General features: G+C 50.9%; 1 protein-coding gene across 1 annotated transcript; it reads right to left on the bottom strand.

Annotated features, from left to right (window-relative positions):
• Nucleotides 1-2,665: 2,665 nt before the first annotated feature.
• Nucleotides 2,666-6,221, bottom strand: LOC307065740 (Golgi-associated RAB2 interactor protein 4-like; the record flags this gene model as incomplete). Its single annotated transcript, XM_079722659.1, has 2 exons — nucleotides 2,666-2,677; nucleotides 5,379-6,221. The coding sequence occupies 2 exons, from the start codon at nucleotides 6,219-6,221 to the stop codon at nucleotides 2,666-2,668; spliced, it is 855 nt and encodes a 284-aa protein (XP_079578785.1).
• Between the last annotated feature and the right edge of the window lie 16,011 nt (nucleotides 6,222-22,232).

The following is a 22,232-nucleotide window of genomic DNA, read 5'->3' as shown; positions in this document are numbered from 1 at the left end:
CCTTCCCTGAAAGAACTTTGGGCAACATGTGTTCCTTCCGTCCTGCTCCTCCTCGAACACAGGCATGCAGGTCATGTCCCAGACGGGAATGGCATAGGTGTTGATTTCACTGTCCACTGGTGGTCGCAGGAGGTAAATAATCTGTTCCCACTCGGCAAAGATGTCTTCCCGCGCGTCCAGAGGGGGACACAGCTGCAGGTAGAAGCAGTGGCCAGTGGCAAGCTTCACGCTCAGCTGGTGTTTCTCACGATTGTGAGTGGAGATCCTCACGAACTCCAAGGGAAGGAGCCTGGTGAGCTCTAAGGTCTTTGCAGCCTTGTGGCTCTTGCCCTTGGTGGCCTGGCTGCGATTGGCGTGCTTTTCACAGCCAGTGGCCCGTCGGGCCAGCAGCATGATGTTTGGGAGCGGGAGGACGGGGCTGGTGGATGTGATGACCATGGTCACCATGCCGCCCCAGTTGTGCACGTCAATCGCTTCTCCCCTCTTCGTGACCTGGATGAAGTTGCTCTCGAATATCGGCGCGTACTTGAAATGGTCGTATTCGCCCTTGTGCAGTTGGTGCTGCAGCTTCCCCGTGGAGGTGTTGAACAGGTCCACCCAGGTGCTGCTCTGGGCCGTGTGATACGGGAGCAGAGAGTCCCCACTCGTGGCTGTCTTTGATCACGACATGCAGCGCGGTAAAGGCGGCACCCTGTCTCTTCCCTCCCTCGGCCTCACTGGCAGAAGAGTGAGCTCTGATGCTCCTGCGTCACAAGGAGGCCTTGTGGCAGGTCATCCAAGCCCGCCCCACAGGCCCCCACGTTTGCCTCAGGGTCTCCCAGAGGCAGGGGTGTGGGTAGGGGCACAGATGATCACAGTGGGGACGCTGTAGGGTGCCTGGAGCCCAGGCTGAATCTCTTCAAGTGTGTCGAGAGATACGGTAGGCACCCCCTCCGCCTCACCTCACTTCTGCTTCTGGGTTTTTATCTCCCCAAGAGGCTGTGGTGCACCTCCGTCATAGTGAGAGAAGTAACCACTTTGTCTGCCTTACCCCCTGCACAGCCTATTTATCCTCTGGTGCCCTTTGTGACCTATCAGTGTCACAAAGCCCTTTGTGACCTATCACTGTCACAAAGCCCTTTGCCTCATCCCCCAGCTGCCCCCTCAGGGCAGGGCCCCCTTCCTCTCCCAGACACCCCATTGCCCCCGCGGAGGACAGGCCCATCCTGCCAGGGACTCAGGTGCGTTACCAAAATAAAAATGTCTTCAAGTGGGAAAGTTTTGTGTGGGTCCTTTTTCTTTTCCTCCCCTAAATTCAGCTACTGGATGAAATCTATAGGAATGTAAGATGATGGGATCAGTTTGAACCATTTAAGCTCATGGTTTAATTGTATCGAATAAGGCAGAGTTGGCAGTGGCGGTCCTTAGTCTGTCCTTTCATAAAATCTCAGTAAACGTGGACGATGGTGAGTGCCAATTCCCCTGTGAAGCCTTCACTAACCCAGAACTCCTTCCCATGCCCCAGACCCACTCCTGTGAATAGATCCAGTCCCCAAACACACGCCTCTCATTGTATTTGTCACTCAGAGTTTTTATCATTACTCGTGCTGTCCTGTCTCCTCCACCATCTGTGTACCTCGGTGCGGGACCGGGGTGGCACACTGTCTGAAAGTTGTTGCACTGAGGTAGCTCCCTCTCTGCACCATCACCTGCCACCTTGAGCAAGTCCTTTAAATGCTCTGAACTTCCGTTTGCTTCTCTGCAAAATGGAAAGACGTGAGAATCGGAAGGGGGCACACACATTCAAGAACTTTATAAACAGCTAAGGGCTATGCACGTTTTTTTTTCTGTAAATTTATCTTATTATTTATTTTTGGCATCTCTTGTTGGGGAGCACAGGCTCTAGGCTTGCGGGCTTTGGGAGTTGTGCCTCGCGGGCTCTAGAGCACAGGCTCAGTAGTTGTCGCTAACGGCCTTAGTTGCTCCGTGGCATGTGGGATCTTCCTGGACCAGGGCTCGAACCCGGGTCCCCTGCGTCGGCAGGCGGATTCTTAACCACTGCGCCACCAGGGAAGTCCCTGTGCACGTGTTTTTAATGCATTTTCTTCCTTCAGACTAGTGTTTCCCTGCACTTGCCTGTGTGGAAATCATAAGATCAAAGGATTGTGATGTGATCTTTTTGTAATTTCTGCTCCTTGGGTCCAAGGAAAAGCTGGTGGAGAGTAAAGCATTCATTGCGGCTCCCTGCGGCTCCTAGTCTTCTGGGAAACTCAGGGTTAATTCTGGGGTCAGGAACCTTGTTTGGCCAGGGGAAACAGTGCATACGTGTAGGTCTTGGGCTGGCTCCCTTTCTCATCAGTGCTCCCCACCAAGTGCCCACCATTCCGTCCACCAACAGAAGAGACCTCTCCCCACCCTCCCGTGATGAGGTCTGTGGAAGTCACAAACTGGAGGTCCAATCAACAAGGATGCTCTGACCTAACAAATACTCTCCCTCATGTGAGGTTTAAGGATTTGGTTTTGGAGCCCCAGAAGAAAAAAGTTCCTGCAGATTTGGTGTGGAGAAACCCTTGTGAGCAGGGCATTCAAAAGTTGAGTTAGTGGCTGGAGGAGGACTGGATGCTGGACGTTCCAGGAGTGAACATTGGAATTCCAGGTGGGAGCCTGTTTCTGGCTGCAGCCTGGGTCATGCCAGAGGCTAGAGGTAGAAGCCTGGGAGCCAGACACAGCTCAAGGGTGGACTGGATGCTCTCGAGATAAGGCCAGCTAAGAGCTGTGAGCTCACTGAAGTTCGAAAACCGGCTCCCAGCCCACACCCCTCCCTCCCCTCAATCTAGTAAAATTGATGCTCATCTCTGTAGTTTTGGAACATGATGGTAAGAATGGTGGTGCCTCGGGTTCTTGTGCTGGTCCTATCTCGGGCTTGTTTGCTTGCTTCCTTCTCAAACTACAGACAGGGCTTTGCATAAAGAAGTGGGCTGGTGGATCACTGTTCTGCAAAGATCCCATTGTGCGACTGGAGCAGGTTACCTTCTCTGAGCCTCAGTGTTCTCATCTGTAAAATAGGCATATCGTTCCTTCTTTTCCTAATACCAAACAAGTGTTCTTGTACTTTACCTTAAATAAATGTACTTTAAAGATGCCAAGCCTTTCTGTCATCATTTTTGTGCATAAATACAAGTGATTAAAAGAGAAAGGCATTGGCCAATAACTTCATGACAACTGCCACGGTGATTGTAGGACCATCCTGATTTCAGAGTTAGTAAAATGTGAAAACTACAACACCTGTGTACCTACCATCTTGCTTAAGAGACAGAACAATTCCCAGAAGCACTAACAGCCTTGTGTCAACCTCCTTGACCTAGCCTTTCCACCCTAGAGAAAACTGTCCTCAATTTTGTGTTTACTCTTCCCTCAGTTTTCGCTACAGTTTTTTAAAACATGTACCCTATGCAATCCGTTGTTTGAGCTTGTTTCAGAATGGTTCCATGAGTGGAACTGTACCACATTCTTTTGATGTTTTTAAAAATTATGAGAAGTTGATCTATGCTAATGTGTGTAGCTCATTTATTTTTCACTATTGAATATTCCAATCTCATCCTATCCTGCTGTATGAATTCTGCTGATGGAAATTTGGGCTGTTGCCCGTGTTTTGCTGTTAAGTTATTTTTGCTCTAAACATTCTCAGAGTTGTTTCTTAGAACATGTGTGTTTCTCCAGGGTATATATCTGGGAAGGGAACAGCTAAGTCTAGATGAGAGTGCTTGCTGTTCTGATTGCTAGCTAATACTGCCGCCCTTATTTCTGTCCACTGTATAGCCCGAGGGGACATGAGTCCTGTTCTGGCTCTGTTTACAGACCTTCAGGGGGAATAAGCGTTTATAAAAAGAATAGGAGGGGATTCCCTGGTGGCGCAGTGGTTGAGAGTCCACCTGAGAATGCAGGGAACATGAGTTCGTGGCCCAGTCCTGGAAGATCCCACATGCCGCGGAGCGGCTGGCTCCGTGAGCCATGGCCGCTGGGCCTGCACGTCTGGAGCCTGTGTTCCGTGATGGGAGAGGCCAAAACTTTGAGTGGCCCACGTCCCAAAAAAACAAAAAAAAAAAAGAATAGGGGGATACTGACGGAGAGCTTCCCAGACCATAGTCTGACTTTGAGCCATGGCCCTGAGGGGCAAAGCCAGAAAGGAGTGGAAGCCAGATGGAGCAGTGCTGTTGGCGCTGAGCATGCGTGTGAGATGGGGCTGCCCTTGCCTCTACACTGGGTCTCACACTGTGGCACAGCTGACATCACAGAATCCACTGTGAGGCTACGGCTGGACTTCGGGACCTAGAAATTCAGACAAAACACTGCATGCGTTCTCAAACTGTATGTTTTTTATTTAAATTGCAGTAAGGAAGCTGAAATGGGCTCTCCAGGGGTATTTCCCAGAGCCCTGGTCCCCTTTGCAGCTCCCACCTCTAGGTCTTATTGATGGGCTTCAACGGTCACTGGCTCCATGGTATCAGATGTCACACCAGTGATTTCCAGCCCCTGGCCACTCTCTGCTGTCTGTGTGTTGGCCTCCATTCGGGTCCCTTCCACTGGCTTCGCCAGGATGCTCCCATGTTAATTTCGTGGTGAGGCCACTGTCTTTTTTGTAAGTCTGGCTCTCACATTCCTGAAGAAAGAGCTGATCCTGCTGAGTATGTTGGTGGTGGGACCTGAACGCGCTGGAGATAAGCTCCTGCCCGATCTGTGCGAGGTCTTGGACTCACTGGTGATGGGAGCAGGGCTGATGCCTTTGGGAGCAGTGCCCTGCTCGCTGCTCCCCGGGCTGCCGTGGCCTTTGGCCTTTTGGTCATCTCTAGTGGCTCTGTGGCCGCCTGAGCACGGGCCAGCTGCTTTGGGGATTGTCTTGCTCCCCACTGCCTTGTGGTGGCTTTCCACGGAACTGCAGAGTGAGGGGCTCGTAAGAGCTCTGTCCTCTCCCCAGTGCTCCCTCCTTTTCCTTCTTCCCTTGTATGCCTGGGACACTCTCTGTGAGCTTCCATCCTGTTCGCTCACTTTGCCTTCCTGTGGCAAGCTTGAGACGAGGGTCTCCTCATCGTCCTTGTCGGCTCTTCCTTTGACAGTCTTGCTGGTAGGTTCTGCTCCGAACACAGTCATGCCGGCCTCTGGGGAGAGGCTGGTCGACGTGCTGGAAGCATACTCTGAACTGTTCTCAGCACTTGCCAAGGCCGTTTTTCCGCTCCTCAGGGATGTTCTGGCAGTGTCCCCTATGTTGGTTTTGTTCCTCCAGGCCCGTCGCTGGCTGTGGCTGCTATGGCTGTGCTCTGCTCTTCAGCGGCAGGAGACTTGATCACTGCCGTGCTCAAAGCACCCACTGCGGTGCCTCCTGCCACCCCTGCCGTCTGCACCTTTGTCGTTGACCACGATGCTGACGATTTGTCAAGCCCTGTAGTAGGGTTTGCTTTTGCAGTGGCCACATCGGGCATGGTATCGGGCTTGTGGGAGTCCAGTTGTATTCCGTGCCCCCCAGCAAAAGCTGCAGGCGTGGCCCCGGCCACCTCAGGGCACGTGTGGAGGCTGCTGACGCTCACCTGGTCCTGATCCCCCTTTCCTTGGAAATCCTCCATGGCCGGGCTCCTCCCGTCCTGCCTCTCCTCGAACACAGGCATGCAGGTCATGTCCCAGACGGGAACGGCATAGGTGTTGCTTTCACTGTCCACTGGTGGTCGCAGGAGGTAAATCAGCTGTTCCCACTCGGCGAAGAGGTTTTCCCGCGCGGCCAGAGTGGGGCAGAGCTGCAGGTAGAAGCAGCGGCCAGTGGCAAGCTTCACGCGCAGGTGTTGTTTCTCACGATTGTGAGTGGAGATCCTCACGAACTCCAAGGGAAGGAGCCTGGTGAGCTCTAAGGTCTTTGCAGCCTTGTGGCTCTTGCCCTTGGTGGCCTGGCTGTGCTTGGCGTGCTTTTCACAGCCAGTGGCCCGTAGGGCCAGCCGCATGATGTCTGGGAGCGGTAGGACGGGGCTGGTGGATGTGATGCCCATGGTCACTATGCTGCCACAGTTGTGCACGTCAATTGCTTCTCCCCTCTTCGTGACCTGGATGAAGTCGCTCTCGAATATCGGCGTGTACTTGAAATGGTCGTATTGGCCCTTGTGCAGTTGGTGCTGCAGCTTCCCCGTGGTGGTGTTGAAAAGGACCATCCAGGTGCTGCTCTGGGCCGTGTGATACGGGAGCAGAGAGTCCCCACTCATGGCTGTATTTGATCACGACAGGCAGCGCAGTTAAGGCGGCTCCCAGGCTCTTCCCTCCCTCGGCCTCACTGGCAGAAGAGTGAGCTGCGATGCTCCTGCGTCATACGGGCGGCCCTGTGGCAGGTCTTCCAAGCCCGCCCCACAGGCCACCACGTTTGCCTCAGGGTCTCGCAGAGGCAGGGGTGTGGGTAGGGTCACAGATGATCAGAGTGGGGAGGCTGTAGGGCGCCTGGAGCACAGGCTGAATGTCTTCAAGTGTGTCGAGAGGTACGGTAGGCTCCCCCTCCGCCTCACCTCACTTCTGCTTCTGGGTTTTTATCTCCCCAAGAGGCTGTGGTGCACTTCCGTCCTAGTGAGAGAAGTAACCACTTTGTCAACCTAACCCCCTGGCACAGCCTATTTATCCTCTGATGCCCTTTGTGACCAATCAGTGTCACAAAGCCCTTTGTGACCTATCACTGTCACAAAGCCCGTTGCCTCCTCCCCCAGCTGCCCCCTCAGGGCAGGGCCCCCATCCTCTCCCAAACACCCCATTGCCCTCACGGAGGACAGGCCCATCCTGCCAGGGACTCAGGTGAGTTACCAAAATAAAAATGTCTTCCAGTGGGAAAGTTTTGTGTGGGTCCTTTTTCTTTTCCTCCCCCAAATTCAGCTACTGGATGAAATCTATAGGAATGTAAGATGATGGGATAATCTGAACCATTTTAGCTCATGGTTTATTTGTATCGAATAAGGCAGAGTTGGCAGTGGCGGTCCTTAGTCTGTCCTTTCATAAAATTTCAGTAAACGTAGACGATGGTGAGTGCCAGTTCCCTTGTGAAGCCTTCCCTAACGCACGACTCCTTACCATGCCACAGACCCCCTCCTCTGAATAGATCCAGTCCCCAAACACACGTCTCTCATTGTATTTGTCACTCAGAGTTGTGATCATTACTTGTGCTCTCCTGTCTCCTCCACCATCTGTGTACCTCGGTGCGGGACCGAGGTGGCACACTGTCTGAACGTTGTTGCACTGAGGTAGCTCCCTCTCTGCACCATCACCTGCCACCTTGAGCAAGTCCTTTAAATGCTCTGAACTGCCGTTTGCTTCTCCGCAAAATGGAAAGACGTGAGAATGGGAAGGGGGCACACACATTCAAGAACTTTATAAACAGCGAAGGGCTATGCACGTTTATTTTTTTCTGTAAATTTATTTTATTATTTATTTTTGGCTTCTCTTGTCGGGGCGCACGGGTTCTAGGCGTGCAGGCTTCAGTAGTTTTGGCTCGCGGGCTCTAGAGCACAGGCTCAGTTGTTGCGGCACACGGGATTAGTTGCTCCGTAGCATGTGGGATCTTCCTGGACCAGGGCTCGAACCCGGGTCCCCTGCGTCGGCAGGCGGATTCTTAACCACTGCGCCACCAGGGAAGTCCCTGTGCACGTGTTTTTAATGCATTTTCTTCCTTCAGACTAGTGTTTCCCTGCACTTGCCTGTGTGGAAATCATAAGATCAAAGGAGTGTGATGTGAACTTTTTGTAATTTCTGCTCCTTGGGTCCAAGGAAAAGCTGGTGGAGAGTAAAGCATTCATTGCGGCTCCCTGCGGCTCCTAGTCTTCTGGGAAACTCAGGGTTAATTCTGGGGTCAGGAACCTTGTTTGGCCAGGGGAAACAGTGCATACGTGTAGGTCTTGGGCTGGCTCCCTTTCTCATCAGTGCTCCCCACCAAGTGCCCACCATTCCGTCCACCAACAGAAGAGACCTCTCCCCACCCTCCCGTGATGAGGTCTGTGGAAGTCACAAACTGGAGGTCCAATCAACAAGGATGCTCTGACCTAACAAATACTCTCCCTCATGTGAGGTTTAAGGATTTGGTTTTGGAGCCCCAGAAGAAAAAAGTTCCTGCAGATTTGGTGTGGGGAAACCCTTGTGAGCAGGGCATTCAAAAGTTGAGTTAGTGGCTGGAGGAGGACTGGATGCTGGACGTTCCAGGAGTGAACACTGGAATTCCAGGTGGGAGCCTGTTTCTGGCTGCAGCCTGGGTCATGCCAGAGGCTAGAGGTAGAAGCCTGGGAGCCAGACACAGCTCAAGGGTGGACTGGATGCTCTCGAGATAAGGCCAGCTAAGAGCTGTGAGCTCACTGAAGTTCGAAAACCGGCTCCCAGCCCCCACCCCTCCCTCCCCTCAATCTAGTAAAATTGATGCTCATCTCTGTAGTTTTGGAACATGATGGTAAGAATGGTGGTGCCTCGGGTTCTTGTGCTGGTCCTATCTCAGGCTTGTTTGCTTGCTTCCTTCGCATACTACAGACAGGGCTTTGCATAAAGAAGTGGGCTGGTGGATCACTGTTCTGCAAAGATCCCATTGTGCGACTGGAGCAGGTTACCTTCTCTGAGCCTCAGTGTTCTCATCTGTAAAATAGGCATATCGTTCCTTCTTTTCCTAATACCAAACAAGTGTTCTTGTACTTTACCTTAAATAAATGTACTTTAAAGATGCCAAGCCTTTCTGTCATCATTTTTGTGCATAAATACAAGTGATTAAAAGAGAAAGGCATTGGCCAATAACTTCATGACAACTGCCACGGTGATTGTAGGACCATCCTGATTTCAGAGTTAGTAAAATGTGAAAACTACAACACCTGTGTACCTACCATCTTGCTTAAGAGACAGAACAATTCCCAGAAGCACTAACAGCCTTGTGTCAACCTCCTTGACCTAGCCTTTCCAACCTAGAGAAAACTGTTCTCAATTTTGTGTTTACTCTACCCTCAGTTTTCGCTACAATTTTTTTAAACATGTACCCTATGCAATCCGTTGTTTGAGCTTGTTTCAGAATGTTTCCATGAGTGGAACTGTACCACATTCTTTTGATGTTTTTAAAAATTATGAGAAGTTGATCTATGCTAATGTGTGTAGCTCATTTATTTTTCACTATTGAATATTCCAATCTCATCCTACCCTGCTGTATGAATTCTGCTGATGGAAATTTGGGCTGTTGCCCGTGTTTTGCTGTTAAGTTATTTTTGCTCTAAACATTCTCAGAGTTGTTTCTTAGAACATGTGTGTTTCTCCAGGGTATATAACTGGGAAGGGAACGGCTAAGTCTAGATGAGAGTGCTTGCTGTTCTGATTGCTAGCTAATACTGCTGCACTTATTTCTGTACACTGAATAGCCCGAGGGGACATGAGTCCTGTTCTGGCTCTGTTTACAGACCTTCAGGGGGAATAAGCGTTTATAAAATGAATAGGCGTGGATTCCCTGGTGGCGCAGTGGTTGAGAGTCCACCTGAGAATGCAGGGAACAGGAGTTCGTGCCCCAGTCCTGAAAGATCCCACAGGTCGCGGAGCATCTAGGCCCGTGACCCATGGTCCCTGAGATTGCACGTCTGGAACCTGTGCTCCATGACGAGAGAGGCCACAAGAGTGAGTGGTCCGAGTACCGAAAAAAAAAAAAAAAAAAAAAGCATAGGGGGATAGTGAAGGAGAGCTTCCCAGACCATAGTCTGACTTTGAGCCATGGCCCTGAGGGGCAAAGCCAGAAAGGAGTGGAAGCCAGATGGAGCAGTGCTGTTGGCACTGAGCATGCGTGTGAGGTGGGGCTGCCCTTGCCTGGACACTGGGTCTCAGACTGTGGCACAACTGACATCAGAGAATCCACTGTGAGGCTATGGCTGGATTTCGGGACCTAGAAATTCAGACAAAACACTGCATGCGTTCTCAGACTGTATGTTTTTCCATTTAAATTGCAGTAAGGGGGATGAAATGGGCTCTCCAGGGGTATTTCCCAGAGCCCTGGTCCCCTTTGCAGCTCCCAGCTCTAGGTCCTATTGATGGGCTTCAACGGTCACTGGCTCCATGGTCTCAGATGTCACACCGGCGATTTCCAGCCCCTGGCCACTCTCTGCTGTCTCTGTGATGGCCTACATTCGGGTCCCTTGCACTGGCTCCGCCAGGATGCTCCCATGTTTATTTCGTGATAAGGCAACTGTCTTTTGTGTAAGTCTGGCTCTCACATTCCTGAAGAAAGAGCTGATCCTGCTGAGTATGTTGGTGGTGGGACCTGAACGCGCTGGAGATAAGCTCCTGCCCGATTTGTGCGAGGTCTTGGACTCACTGGTGATGGGAGCACGGCTGATGCCTTTGTGAGCAGTGCCCTGTTCGATGCCCCCTGGGCTGCCGTGGCCTTTGGCCTTTTGTTCATCTCTAGTGGCTCTGCGGCCGCATGATCCCGCGCCAGCTGCTTTGGGGATTGTCTTGCTCCCCGCTGCCTTGTGATGGCTTTCCACCGAACTGCAGACCAAGGGTCTCGTAAGAGCTCTGTCCTCTCCCCAGTGCTCCCTCCTCTCCCTTCTTCCCTTGTGGGCCTGGGACACTCTCTGTGAGCTTCCATCCTGTTTGCTCACTTTGCCTTCCTGTGGCAAGCTTGAGACGAGGGTCCGCTCATCGTCCTTGTCGGCTCTTCCTTTGACAGTCTTGCTGGTACGTTCTGCTCCGACCACAGTCATGCCGGCCTCTTTGGAGAGGCTGGTGGATGTGCTGGAAGCATACTCTGAACTGTTCTCAGCACCTGCCAAGGCCGTTTTCCCGCTCCTCAGGGATGTTCTGGCAGTGTCCCCAGTGGCTATGTTGGCTTTGCTTCCTCCAGGCCAGTTGCTGGCTGTGGGTGCTATGGCCGTGCTCTGCTCTTCAGCGGCAGGAGACTTGATCACTGCCGTGCTCAAAGAACCCGCTGCGGTGCCTCCTGCCACCCCTGCCGTCTGCACCTTTGTCGTTGACCACGATGCTGACGCTTTGTCAAGCGCTGTAGTAGGGTTTGCTTTCGCAGTGGCCACATCGGGCATGGTATCGGGCTTGTCGGAGTCCAGTTGGATTCCGTGCCCCCCCAGCAAAAGCTGCAGGCATGGCCCCGGCCACCTCAGGGCACGTGTGGAGGCTGCTGACGCTCAGCTGGTCCTGATGCCCCTTTTCTTGGAAATCCTCCACGGCCGGGCTCCTCCCGTCCTGCCTCTCCTCGAACACAGGCATGCAGGTCATGTCCCAGACATGACTGTCCACTGGTGGTCGCAGGAGTTAAATCAGCTGTTCCCACTCGGCGAAGAGGTCTTCCCGCGCGTCCAGAGGGGGACACAGCTTCAGGTAGAAGCAGCAGCCAGAGGCAAGCTTCACGTGCAGCTGTTGTTTCTCACGATTGTGAGTGGAGATCCTCACGAACTCCAAGGGAAGGAGCCTGGTGAGCTCTAAGGTCTTTGCAGCCTTGTGGCTCTTGCCCTTTGAGGCCTGGCTGCGCTCAGCGTGATTTTCACAGCCGGTGGACCATCGGGCCAGCCGCATGATATCTTGGAGCAGGAGGACGGGGTTGGTGGATGTGATGACCATGGTAACCATGCCGCCCCAGTTGGGCACATCAATCGCTTCTCCCCTCTTCGTGACCTGGATGAAGTCGCTCTCGAATATCGGCGTGTACTTGAAATGGTCGTATTGGCCCTTGTGCAGTTGGTGCTGCAGCTTCCCCGTGGTGGTGTTGAACAGGTCCTCCCAGGTGTTGCTCCGGGCCGTGTGATACGGGAGCAGAGAGTCCCCACTCATGGCTGTCTTTGATCACGAGAGGCAGCGCGGTTAAGGCGGCTCCCTGGCTCTTCCCTCCCTCGGCCTCACTGGCAGAGGAGTGCACTGTGATGCTCCTGCGTCACACAGGCGGCCCTGTGGCAGGTCTTCCAAGCCCGCCCCACAGGCCCCCACGTTTGCCTCAGGGTCTCCCAGAGGCAGGTGTGTGGGTAGGGGCACAGATGATCACAGTGGGGACGCTGTAGGGTGCCTGGAGCCTAGGCTGAATGTCTTCAAGTGTGTCGAGAGGTACGGTAGGCTCCCCCTCCGCCTCACCTCACTTCTGCTTCTGGGTTTTTATCTCCCCAAGAGGCTGTGGTGCACTTCCGTCCTAGTGAGAGAAGTAACCACTTTGTCAGCCTAACCCCCTGGCACAGCCTATTTATCCTCTGGTACCCTTTGTGACCTATCAGTGTCACAAAGCCCTTTGTGACCTATCACTGTCACAAAGCCCTTTGCATCATCCCCCAGCTGCCCCCTCAGGTCAGGGGCCCCATCCTCTCCCAAACACCCCATTGCCCTCACGGAGGACAGGTCCATCCTTCCAGGGACTCAGGTGCGTTACCAAAATAAAAATGTCTTCATGTGGGAAAGTTTTGTGTGGGTCCTTTTTCTTTTCCTCCCCCAAATTCAGCTACTGGATGAAATCTATAGGAATGTAAGATGATGGGATCAATTTGAACCATTTAAGCTCATGGTTTAATTGAATCGAATAAGAGAGAGTTGGGAGTCGCGGTCCTTAGTCTGTCATTTCATAATATCTCAGTAAACGTGGACGATGGTGAGTGCCAATTCCCCTGTGTAGCCTTCCCTAACCCACAACTCCTTCCCATGCCCCAGACCCACTCCTCTGAATAGATCCAGTCCCCAAACACACGTCTCTCATTGTATTTGTCACTCAGAGTTTTGATCGTTACTCGTGCTGTCCTGTCTCCTCCACCATCTGTGTACCTCTGTGCGGAACCGGGGTGGCACACTGTCTGAAAGTTGTTGCTCCGAGGTAGCTCCCTCTCTGCACCATCACCTGCCACCTTGAGCAAGTCCTTTAAATGCTCTGAATTTCCGTTTGCTTCTCCGCAAAATGGAAAGACGTGAGAATGGGAACGGGGCACACACATTCAAGAACTTTATAAACAGCGAAGGGCTATGCACGTGTTTTTTTTTCCTTGTAAATTTATTTAATTATTTATTTTTGGCTTCTCTTGTTGGGGATCACGGGTTCTAGGTGTGCGGGCTTCGGTAGTTGTGGCTCGCGGGCTCTAGAGCACAGGCTCAGTAGTTGTTGCGCACGGGAATAGTTGCTCCGTGGCATGTGGGATCTTCCTGGACCAGGGCTCGAACCCGGGTCCCCTGCATCGGCAGCCGGATTCTTAACCACTGCGCCACCAGGGAAGTCCCTGTGCACGTGTTTTTAATGCATTTTCTTCCTTCAGACTAGTGTTTCCCTGCACTTGCCTGTGTGGAAATCATAAGATCAAAGGAGTGTGATGTGATCTTTTTGTAATTTCTGCTCCTTGGGTCCAAGGAAAAGCTGGTGGAGAGTAAAGCATTAATTGCGGCTCCCTGCAGCTCCTAGTCTTCTGGGAAACTCTGGGTTAATTCTGGGGTCAGGAACCTTGTTTGGCAGGGGAAACAGTGCATATGTGTAGGTCTTGGGCTGGCTCCCTTTCTCATCAGTGCTCCCCACCAAGTGCCCACCATTCCGTCCACCACCAGAAGAGACCTCTCCCCACCCTTCCGTGATGACGTCTGTGGAAGTCACAAACTGGAGGTCCAATCAACAAGGATGCTCTGACCTAACAAATACTCTCCCTCATGTGAGGTTTAAGGATTTGGTTTTGGAGCCCCAGAAGCAAAAAATTTCCTGCAGATTTGGTGTGGAGAAACCCTTGTGAGCAGGGCATTCAAAAGTTGAGTTAGTGGCTGGAGGAGGACTGGATGCTGGACGTTCCAGGAGTGAACGCTGGAATTCCAGTTGGGTGCCAGTTTCTAGCTGCATCCCGGCTCATGCCAGAGGCTAGAGGTAGAAGCCTGGGAGCCAGACACAGCTCAAGGGTGGGCTGAATGCTCTCGAGATAAGGCCAGCTAAGAGCTGTGAGCTCACTGAAGTTTGAAAACCGGCTCACAGCCCCCACCCCTCCCTCCCCTCAATCTAGTAAAATTGATGCTCATCTCTGTAGTTTTGGAACATGATGGTAAGAATGGTGGTGCCTCGGGTTCTTGTGCTGGTCTTATCTCAGGCTTGTTTGCTTGCTTCCTTCGCATACTACAGACAGGGCTTTGCATAAAGAAGTGGGCTGGTGGATCACTGTTCTGCAAAGATCCCATTGTGCGACTGGAGCAGGTTACCTTCTCTGAGCCTCAGTGTTCTCATCTGTAAAATAGGCATATCATTCCTTCTTTTCCTAATACCAAACAAGTGTTCTTGTACTTTACCTTAAATAAATGTACTTTAAAGATGCCAAGCCTTTCTGACATCATTTTTGTGCATAAATACAAGTGATTATAAGAGAAAGGCATTGGCCAATAACTTCATGACAACTGCCACGGTGATTGTAGGACCATCCTGATTTCAGAGTTAGTAAAATGTGAAAACTACAACACCTGTGTACCTACCATCTTGATTAAGAGACAGAACAATTCCCAGCAGCACTAACAGCCTTGTGTCAACCTCCTTGACCTAGCATTTCCACCCTAGAGAAAACTGTCCTCAATTTTGTGTTTACTCTTCCCTCAGTTTTAGCTACCGTTTTTTTAAACATGTACCCTATGCAATCCGTTGTTTGAGCTTGTTTCAGAATGGTTCCATGAGTGGAACTGTATCCCATTCTTTTGATGTTTTTAAAAATCATGAGAAGTTGATCTATGCTAATGTGTGTAGCTCATTTATTTTTCACTATTGAATATTCCAATCTCATCCTATCCTGCTGTATGAATTCTGCTGATGGAAATTTGGGCTGTTGCCCATGTTTTGCTGTTAAGTTATTTTTGCTCTAAACATTCTCAGAGCTGTTTCTTAGAACATGTGTATTTCTCCAGGATATATTCCTGGGCAGGGAAAGGCTAAGTCTAGATGAGAGTGCTTGCTGTTCTGATTGCTAGATAATACTGCCGCCCTTATTTCTGTCCACTGAATAGCCCGAGGGGACATGAGTCCTGTTCTGGCTCTGTTTACAGACCTTCAGGGTGAATAAGCATTTATAAAAAGAATAGGAGGGGATTCCCTGGTGTCGCAGTGGTTGAGAGTCCACCTGAGGATGCAGGGAACATGAGTTCGTGCCCCAGTCCTGCAAGATCCCACATGCCGCGGAGCGGCTGGGCCCGTGAGCCATGGCCCCTGGGCCTGCACGTCCGGAGCCTGTGCTCTGTCACGGGAGAGGCTAAAACAGTGAGTGGCCCACGTACCACAAAAGAAAAAAAAAAAAAAAAGAATAGGAGGATAGTGAAGAAGAGCTTCCCAGACCATAGTCTGACTTTGAGTCATGGCCCTGAGGGGCAAAGCCAGAATGGAGTGGAAGCCAGATGGATAAGTGCTGTTGGCGCTGAGCATGCGTGTGAGGTGGGGCTGCCCTTGCCTGGACACTGGGTCTCAGACTGTGGCACAGCTGACATCACAGAATCCACTGTGAGACTACGGCTGGACTTCGGGACCTAGAAATTCAGACAAAACTCTGCATGCATTCTAAGACTGTATGTATTTTTTTATTTAAATTGCAGTAAGGAAGCTGAAATGGGTTCTCCAGGGGTATTTCGCAGAGCCCTGGTCCCCTTTTCAGCTCCCAGCTCTAGGTCCTATTGATGGGCTTCAACGGTCACTGGCTCCATGGTCTCAGGTGTCACACCGGTGATTTCCAGGCCCTGGCCACTCTCTGCTGTCTCTGTGATGGCCTCCATTCGGGTCCCTTTCACTGGCTCCGCCAGGATGCTCCCATGTTTATTTCGTGATGAGGCCACTGTCTTTTTTGTAAGTCTGGCTCTCACATTCCAGAAGAAAGAGCTGATACTGCTGAGTATGTTTGCGGTGGGACCTGAACGCACTGGAGATAAGGTCCTGCCCGATTTGTGCAAGGTTTGGGACTCACTGGTGATGGGAGCACGGCTGATGCCTTTGGGAGCAGTGCCCTGCTCGCTGCCCCCCGGGCTGCCGTGGCCTTTGGCCTTTTGGTCATCTCTAGTGGCTCTGCGGCCGCCTGAGCTCAGGCCAGCTGCTTTGGGGATTGTCTTGCTCCCCGCTGCCTTGTGGTGGCTTTCCACGGAACTGCAGAGTGAGGGGCTCGTAAGAGCTCTGTCCTCTCCCCAGTGCTCCCTCCTCTCCCTTCTTCCCTTGTGGGTGTGGGACACTCTCTGTGAGCTGCCATCAAGTTCGCTCACTTTGCCTTCCTGTGGCAAGCTTGAGACGAGGGTCCCCTCATCGTCCTTGTCGGCTCTTCCTTTGACAGTCTTGCTGGTAGGTTCTGCTCCAACCACAGTCATGCCAGCCTCTTGGGAGAGGCTGGTGGACGTGCTGGAAGCATACTCTGAACTGTTCTCAGCACCTGCCAAGGCCGTTTTCCCGCTCCTCAGGGATGTTCTGGCAATGTACTCTATGTTGGTTTTGCTTCCTCCGGGCCCGTCCCTTGCTGTGTGTGCTATGGCCGTGCTCTGGTCTTCAGCGGCAGGAGACTTGATCACTGCCATGCTCAAAGCACCCACTGCGGTGCCTCCTGCCACCCCTGCCGTCTCCACCTTTGTGGTTGACTGCGATGCTGAGGCTTTGTCAAGCCCTGTAGTATGTTTTGCTTTCGCAGTGGCCACATCGGGTATGGTATCGGGCTTGTGGGAGTCCAGTTGGATTCCGTGCCCCACAGCAAAAACTGCAGGCGTGGCCCCGGCCACCTCAGGGCACGGGTGGAGGCTGCTGACGTTCACCTGGTACTGATGCCCCTTTCCTTGGAAGTCCTCCACGGCCGGGCTCCTCCTGTCCTGCTCCTCCTCGAACACAGGCATGCAGGTCATGTCCCAGACGGGAAGGGCATAGGTGTTGCTTTCACTGTCCACTGGTGGTCACAGGAGGTAAATCAGCTGTTCCCACTCGACAAAGAGGTCTTCCCACACGTCCAGAGGGGGACACATCTGCAGGTAGAAGCAGCGGCCAGTGGCAAGCTTCACGCGCAGCTGTTGTTTCTCACGATTGTGAGTGGAGATCCTCACGAACTCCAAGGGAAGGAGCCTGGTGAGCTCTAAGGTCTTTGCAGCCTTGTGGCTCTTGCCCTTGGCCTGGCCGCGCTCGGCCTGCCTTTCACAGCCGGTGTCCCGTCGGGCCAGCAGCATGATGTCTGGGAGTGGGAGGACGGGGCTGGTGGATGTGATGCCCATGGTCACCATGCCGCCCCAGTTGTGCACGTCAATCGCTTCTCCCCTCTTCATGACCTGGATGAAGTTGCTCTCGAATATCGGCGCGTACTTGAAATGGTCGTATTCGCCCTTGTGCAGTTGGTGCTGCAGCTTCCCCGTGGTGGTGTTGAACAGGTCCACCCGGGTGCTGCTCCAGGCCGTGTGATACGGGAGCAGAGAGTCCCCACTCATGGCTGTCTTTGATCATGACAGGCAGCGCGGTTAAGGCGGCTCCCTGGCTCTTCCCTCCCTCGGCCTCACTGGCAGAAGAGTGAGCTGCGATGCTCCTGCGTCATACGGGCGGCCCTGTGGCAGGTCTTCCAAGCCCGCCCCACAGGCCCCCACGTTTGCCTCAGGGTCTCCCAGAGGCAGGGGTGTGGGTAGGGGTACAGATGATCACAGTGGGGACGCTGTAGGGCGCCTGGAGCCCAGGCTGAATCTCTTCAAGTGTGTCGAGTGGTACGGTAGGCTCCCCCTCCGCCTCACCTCACTTCTGCTTCTGGGTTTTTATCTCCCCAAGAAGCTGTGGTGAACTTGCGTCCTAGTGAGAGAAGTAACCGCTTTTTCAGCCTAACCCCCTGGCACAGCCTATTTATCCTCTGATGGCCTTTGTGACCTATCAGTGTCTCAAAGCCCTTTGTGACCTATCACTGTCACAAAGCCCTTTGCCTCATCCCCCAGCTGCCCCCTCAGGGCAGGGCCCCCATCCTCTACCAAACACCCCATTGCCCCCGTGGAGGACAGGCCCATCCTGCCAGGGACTCATTTGCATTACCAAAATAAAAATGTCTTCAAGTGGGAAAGTTTTGTGTGGGTCCTTTTTCTTTTCCTCCCCCAAATTCAGCTACTGGATGAAATCTATAGGAATGTAAGATGATGGGATCAATTTGAACCATTTAAGCTCATGGTTTAATTGTATCGATTAAGGCAGAGTTGGCAGTGGCGGTCCTTAGTCTGTCTTTTCATAAAATCTCAATAAACGTGGACGATGGTGATTTTTAATAAAAACATTAAAATTTGCTTCTCCTAGGCACCATGCTGCATTCTTCACATATGGTGGTAAGAATCCACTGAGTTTGGTACTGTTAACTACTGTTCCCTGCTTATAGGTGAAGAAATTGAGGTTCTATCTCCTGTTTAAATTCCCAGATCTAATGGTAGCGGAGACACTATTTGAATGTAGGTCTACCTGATTCTAAAGCCTTTGTTCTGAACCACTACAGTACTTAGCTTCACAAAGAAAGCTTAGCCCAGCCAAATGTTTTCAAACTGGACTGTTTTAACTACGTTTAAGAAGACCTATTTGGTGCATTATGAGAAGTTGCATAAGTAATTTTAATGTGTGTATATATGTTATGGAGAGGACCCTAAACAGCAGTTGGGCTGATGTGGGGATTAAATTATCCAGGGGATAACTCAGATCCTCCCTTCGTTTATGCTTGTGCAAAGAGCCTGTGTGTGGAAACCTAGTTATTCTTATGAAATGTCCTCCCCCAGTGAAATGGGGTGTGAGTAGCCTTTGATGTGAGCTTTGATTCCAAGAGCCTGCCAGATGCTGTCCTGTAGTAACCTCCCTACCAGGCAGAAGTGGTTTGGAAGCCTTGACACCATTAGACATCCTGCCTCATTGTCACTCTCAAAGAGCTAGTCACAGAATATGTGATCTCTAAATTGTGACTTGAAAGTTCTGAGAAAGGCCCTTGCTCCCAACTCTCTTTTCTCCAGTTTGATGTTATGCTTGAAATCCCACCATAGAGATTCATTCCTTGAGGGTAAAGGCTATCTTTCTGTTAAAATACACACAACTGTCCCTCAACAGATGACTGGATAAGCAAAATGTGGTCTCTCCATACAGTGGAATATTATTCAGCCATAAAAAGGAATGAAGTACTGATATATGTTACAACGTGGATGAACTTTGAAAACATTATACTCAGTGAAAGAAGCCACATATTGTATGATTCTATTTATAGGAAATACCCAGAAGAGGCAAATCCATAGAGACAAATATCAGATTAGTGGTTGCCTAGGGCTGGAGGGAGCAGAGAATGGGGAGTACAGGATTTCCTTTTGTGGTGATGAAAAATTCTGGAACTAGATAGTGGTGATGCTTACACAATATTGTGAATGTACTGAATGCCACTGAATTGAACACTGTAAAATTACAGTGGTGAATTTTATCACAAGCATACACACACACACACACACACACACACACTCCTCCTCATTTAACAGATGGGTTAAGAGTAGTTATCTTTTCATTGTTCCCTCTCTCAGGGGAAATAATTCAATCTTTCACAATTAAGTAGGTTGTTAGCTGTAGTTTTATTTCAGAATTGCCCTTTGTCAAGTTTAAGAAGTTCACTTCTTTTCTCAGTTTTCTGGGCATTTTTATCGTGAAAGATGATTGATGTTTTTTCAAATGTGTTTTCTGCATCCATTGAGCTGATTACTTGATTTTTTTTTTTTTTTTTTTTTGCGGTACACAGGCCTCTCACTGTTGTGGCCTCTCCTGTTGCGGAGCACAGGCTCCGGACGCGCAGGCTCAGCAGCCAAGGCTCACGGGCCCAGCCACTCCGTGGCATGTGGGATCTTCCCAGACCGGGGCACGAACCCATGTCCCCTGCATCGGCAGGCGGACTCTCAACCACTGCGCCACCAGCAAAGCCCTGTATCCCATTCTTTTGATGTTTTTAAAAATCATGAGAAGTTATCTATGCTAATGTGTGTAGCTCATTTATTTTTCACTATTGAATATTCCAGTTTCTTCATATCCTACTGTACTAATTCTGCTGATGGAAATTTGGGCTGTTTCCTGTGTTTTGATGTTATTTTTGCTATAAGCATTCTCAGAGTTGTTTCTTAGAACATGTGTGTTTCTCCAGGGTATATACCTGGGCAGGGAATGGCTAAATCTAGATGAGAGTGCTTGCTGTTCTGATTGCTAGCTCATACTGCCGCCCTTATTTCTGTCCACTGAATAGCCCGAGGGGATATGAGTCCTGTTCTGGCTCTGTTTACAGACCTTCATGGGGAATAAGCGTTTATAAAAAGAATAGGGGGATATTGAAGGAGAGCTTCCCAGACTATAGTCTGACTTTGAGCCATGGCCCTGAGGGGCAAAGCCAGAAAGGAGTGGAAGCCAGATGGAGCACTGCTGTTGGTGCTGAGCATGTGTGTGAGGTGGGAATGCCCTTGCCTGGACACTGTGTCTCAGACTGTGGCACAGCTGACATCACAGAATCTACTGTGAGTCTACGGCTGGGCTTCGGGACCTAGAAATACAGACAAAACACTGCATGCATTTTTTTTTTCTTTTAGAAGATGAAAACGGAGTCAAGAAGCCCAGTGTGGGGATACTGGGGGATAAAAGTGAGGACGGGAAAGCGTATAATGCTTCCTTGGCCTCAGCTCCCCTGAGCCTTCCTTCCCTGTTTCTCTGTCTCCAGCATCTCCCCTCTTCCTCTGGCCATCCTGTCTACCCTCTTGTCTCTTCAATGCCTCTCCATCCCAGACTACCTCTGAAGCTCCCGAGGAATAATCAAAAAGTACAGTGACCGCCAAAATTGCTCCCCAGACCCTGGCTCCACCTCTGCATCTGCTGTCCAGATTTTGCTTTAAAGTTCTGTGCGTCACTCACAACCAGAAAAGAAGTATTGATTAGAAAAGAAAAAGAAGTTGGGAATCTGAGTTGGAAAGTGGAAGGAGCAAGGGATCTCTTTCACATTCAGGTAACGGCACTGTGGCTAGTGAGCTGTAGTGGGACATGAATAGCAACTCCAAACCTCACTCAAATCCTGCTGAACTGAGGTCTGATTAAAGGCTAACTGATGGATGGTGACAGTGAAGTGACTTGTCTAAGGGTATTCGATAAAGACTAGTTCTTCTCTCCCTTTCCTCCTCCAAATTTCCTGGAGGTCCCAGGACATTCCTAAGACGCTCCCCACCATCATCTCTGTGGCCGTGCACTAGCTTTTAACCTCTTGTCCAATTGCCAGCACATAGAGGTGGTTGGGAGCTTTGGAGTAATGAGCCTGGGCTCTTACTAGCTGTGGGAACTTGGGAAGTATGTAATTTCTCAGAGTCTCAGTTTCCTCATCTGTAAAAGGGAGATAATAATATCTACCCAATGGGATGCTATGAGGATTAAATGAGATAATGAGTGTGAAGGGCTTAACATGGTACCCAGAAGAGAGTATGTTCTCAATATGTGTCAGTCAATAATAATTCCAATAATATCTCTACTTGGATGACCTACAGGTACCTTACACTCAGTATTTCTTCCCCACAAACCAGCTCCCTGGCCTCACTTTCCAGTTCCCTTACTGGAGTTAGCATTCCTCCTACATGTCCTTGGTGGTCTGGTCACCTGGATTCTATTCTGTTCCTTCCTCGCGTGAACTTTCTACCATCTCCTCATGCCCAAGTTCAGCCTTTCGTTATGTTTTCCCTGGGCTCCCTGACATCAGCGCTCCTGTTCAATCCCTCTCCACAGAGCCACCAGATTTAGCTTTTAGATTATGTCACTCTCTTCCTCAGGAACCTCCACTGACTCCCCAGTGGCCACTACTAATGTAACTACACACTCCTCACCCTGACGGTTCAGGTCCTCCACACTATGGCCTGACGCACCCCACCACCCTCCTCCCTGCCCTTTCCCTCTCCCAACTCTTCCCCTTGGATGGGACATCACTGTCCCCACCACCCTCTTGGTCCCCAGGGTATGCTCTGTCAACAGACAGATTGTAGAGACTATCCTAGGTAAAAAAAAAAAAGAATCTTTTGATGCTACCCTCAACCCACCAATACACTGGTCTACACAGTCAAGGTTCTCCAGAGGAACAGATTTATATATAGAATGTATGTATATATACATGAATTGGCTCATGCAATTATGGAAGCTGGCAACTCAGAAATCTGTTGAGCTGGCAGGCTGAAGACCCAGGAGCACCAATGCTAGATCCAGTCTGAAGGCCATCTGCTGTAGAATCAGGATAAGCCAATGTTGCAGATGAATTCCAAAGGCAGTCAGTTGGAGAATTCTCTCTTACTTG

Source organism: Hyperoodon ampullatus (assembly GCF_949752795.1).
Source record: "Hyperoodon ampullatus genome assembly, chromosome: 2".
Lineage (NCBI taxonomy): Eukaryota > Metazoa > Chordata > Mammalia > Artiodactyla > Ziphiidae > Hyperoodon > Hyperoodon ampullatus.
Note: the sequence above shows the minus strand (reverse complement) of the source record. Positions and strands in the feature narration are given on the sequence as shown.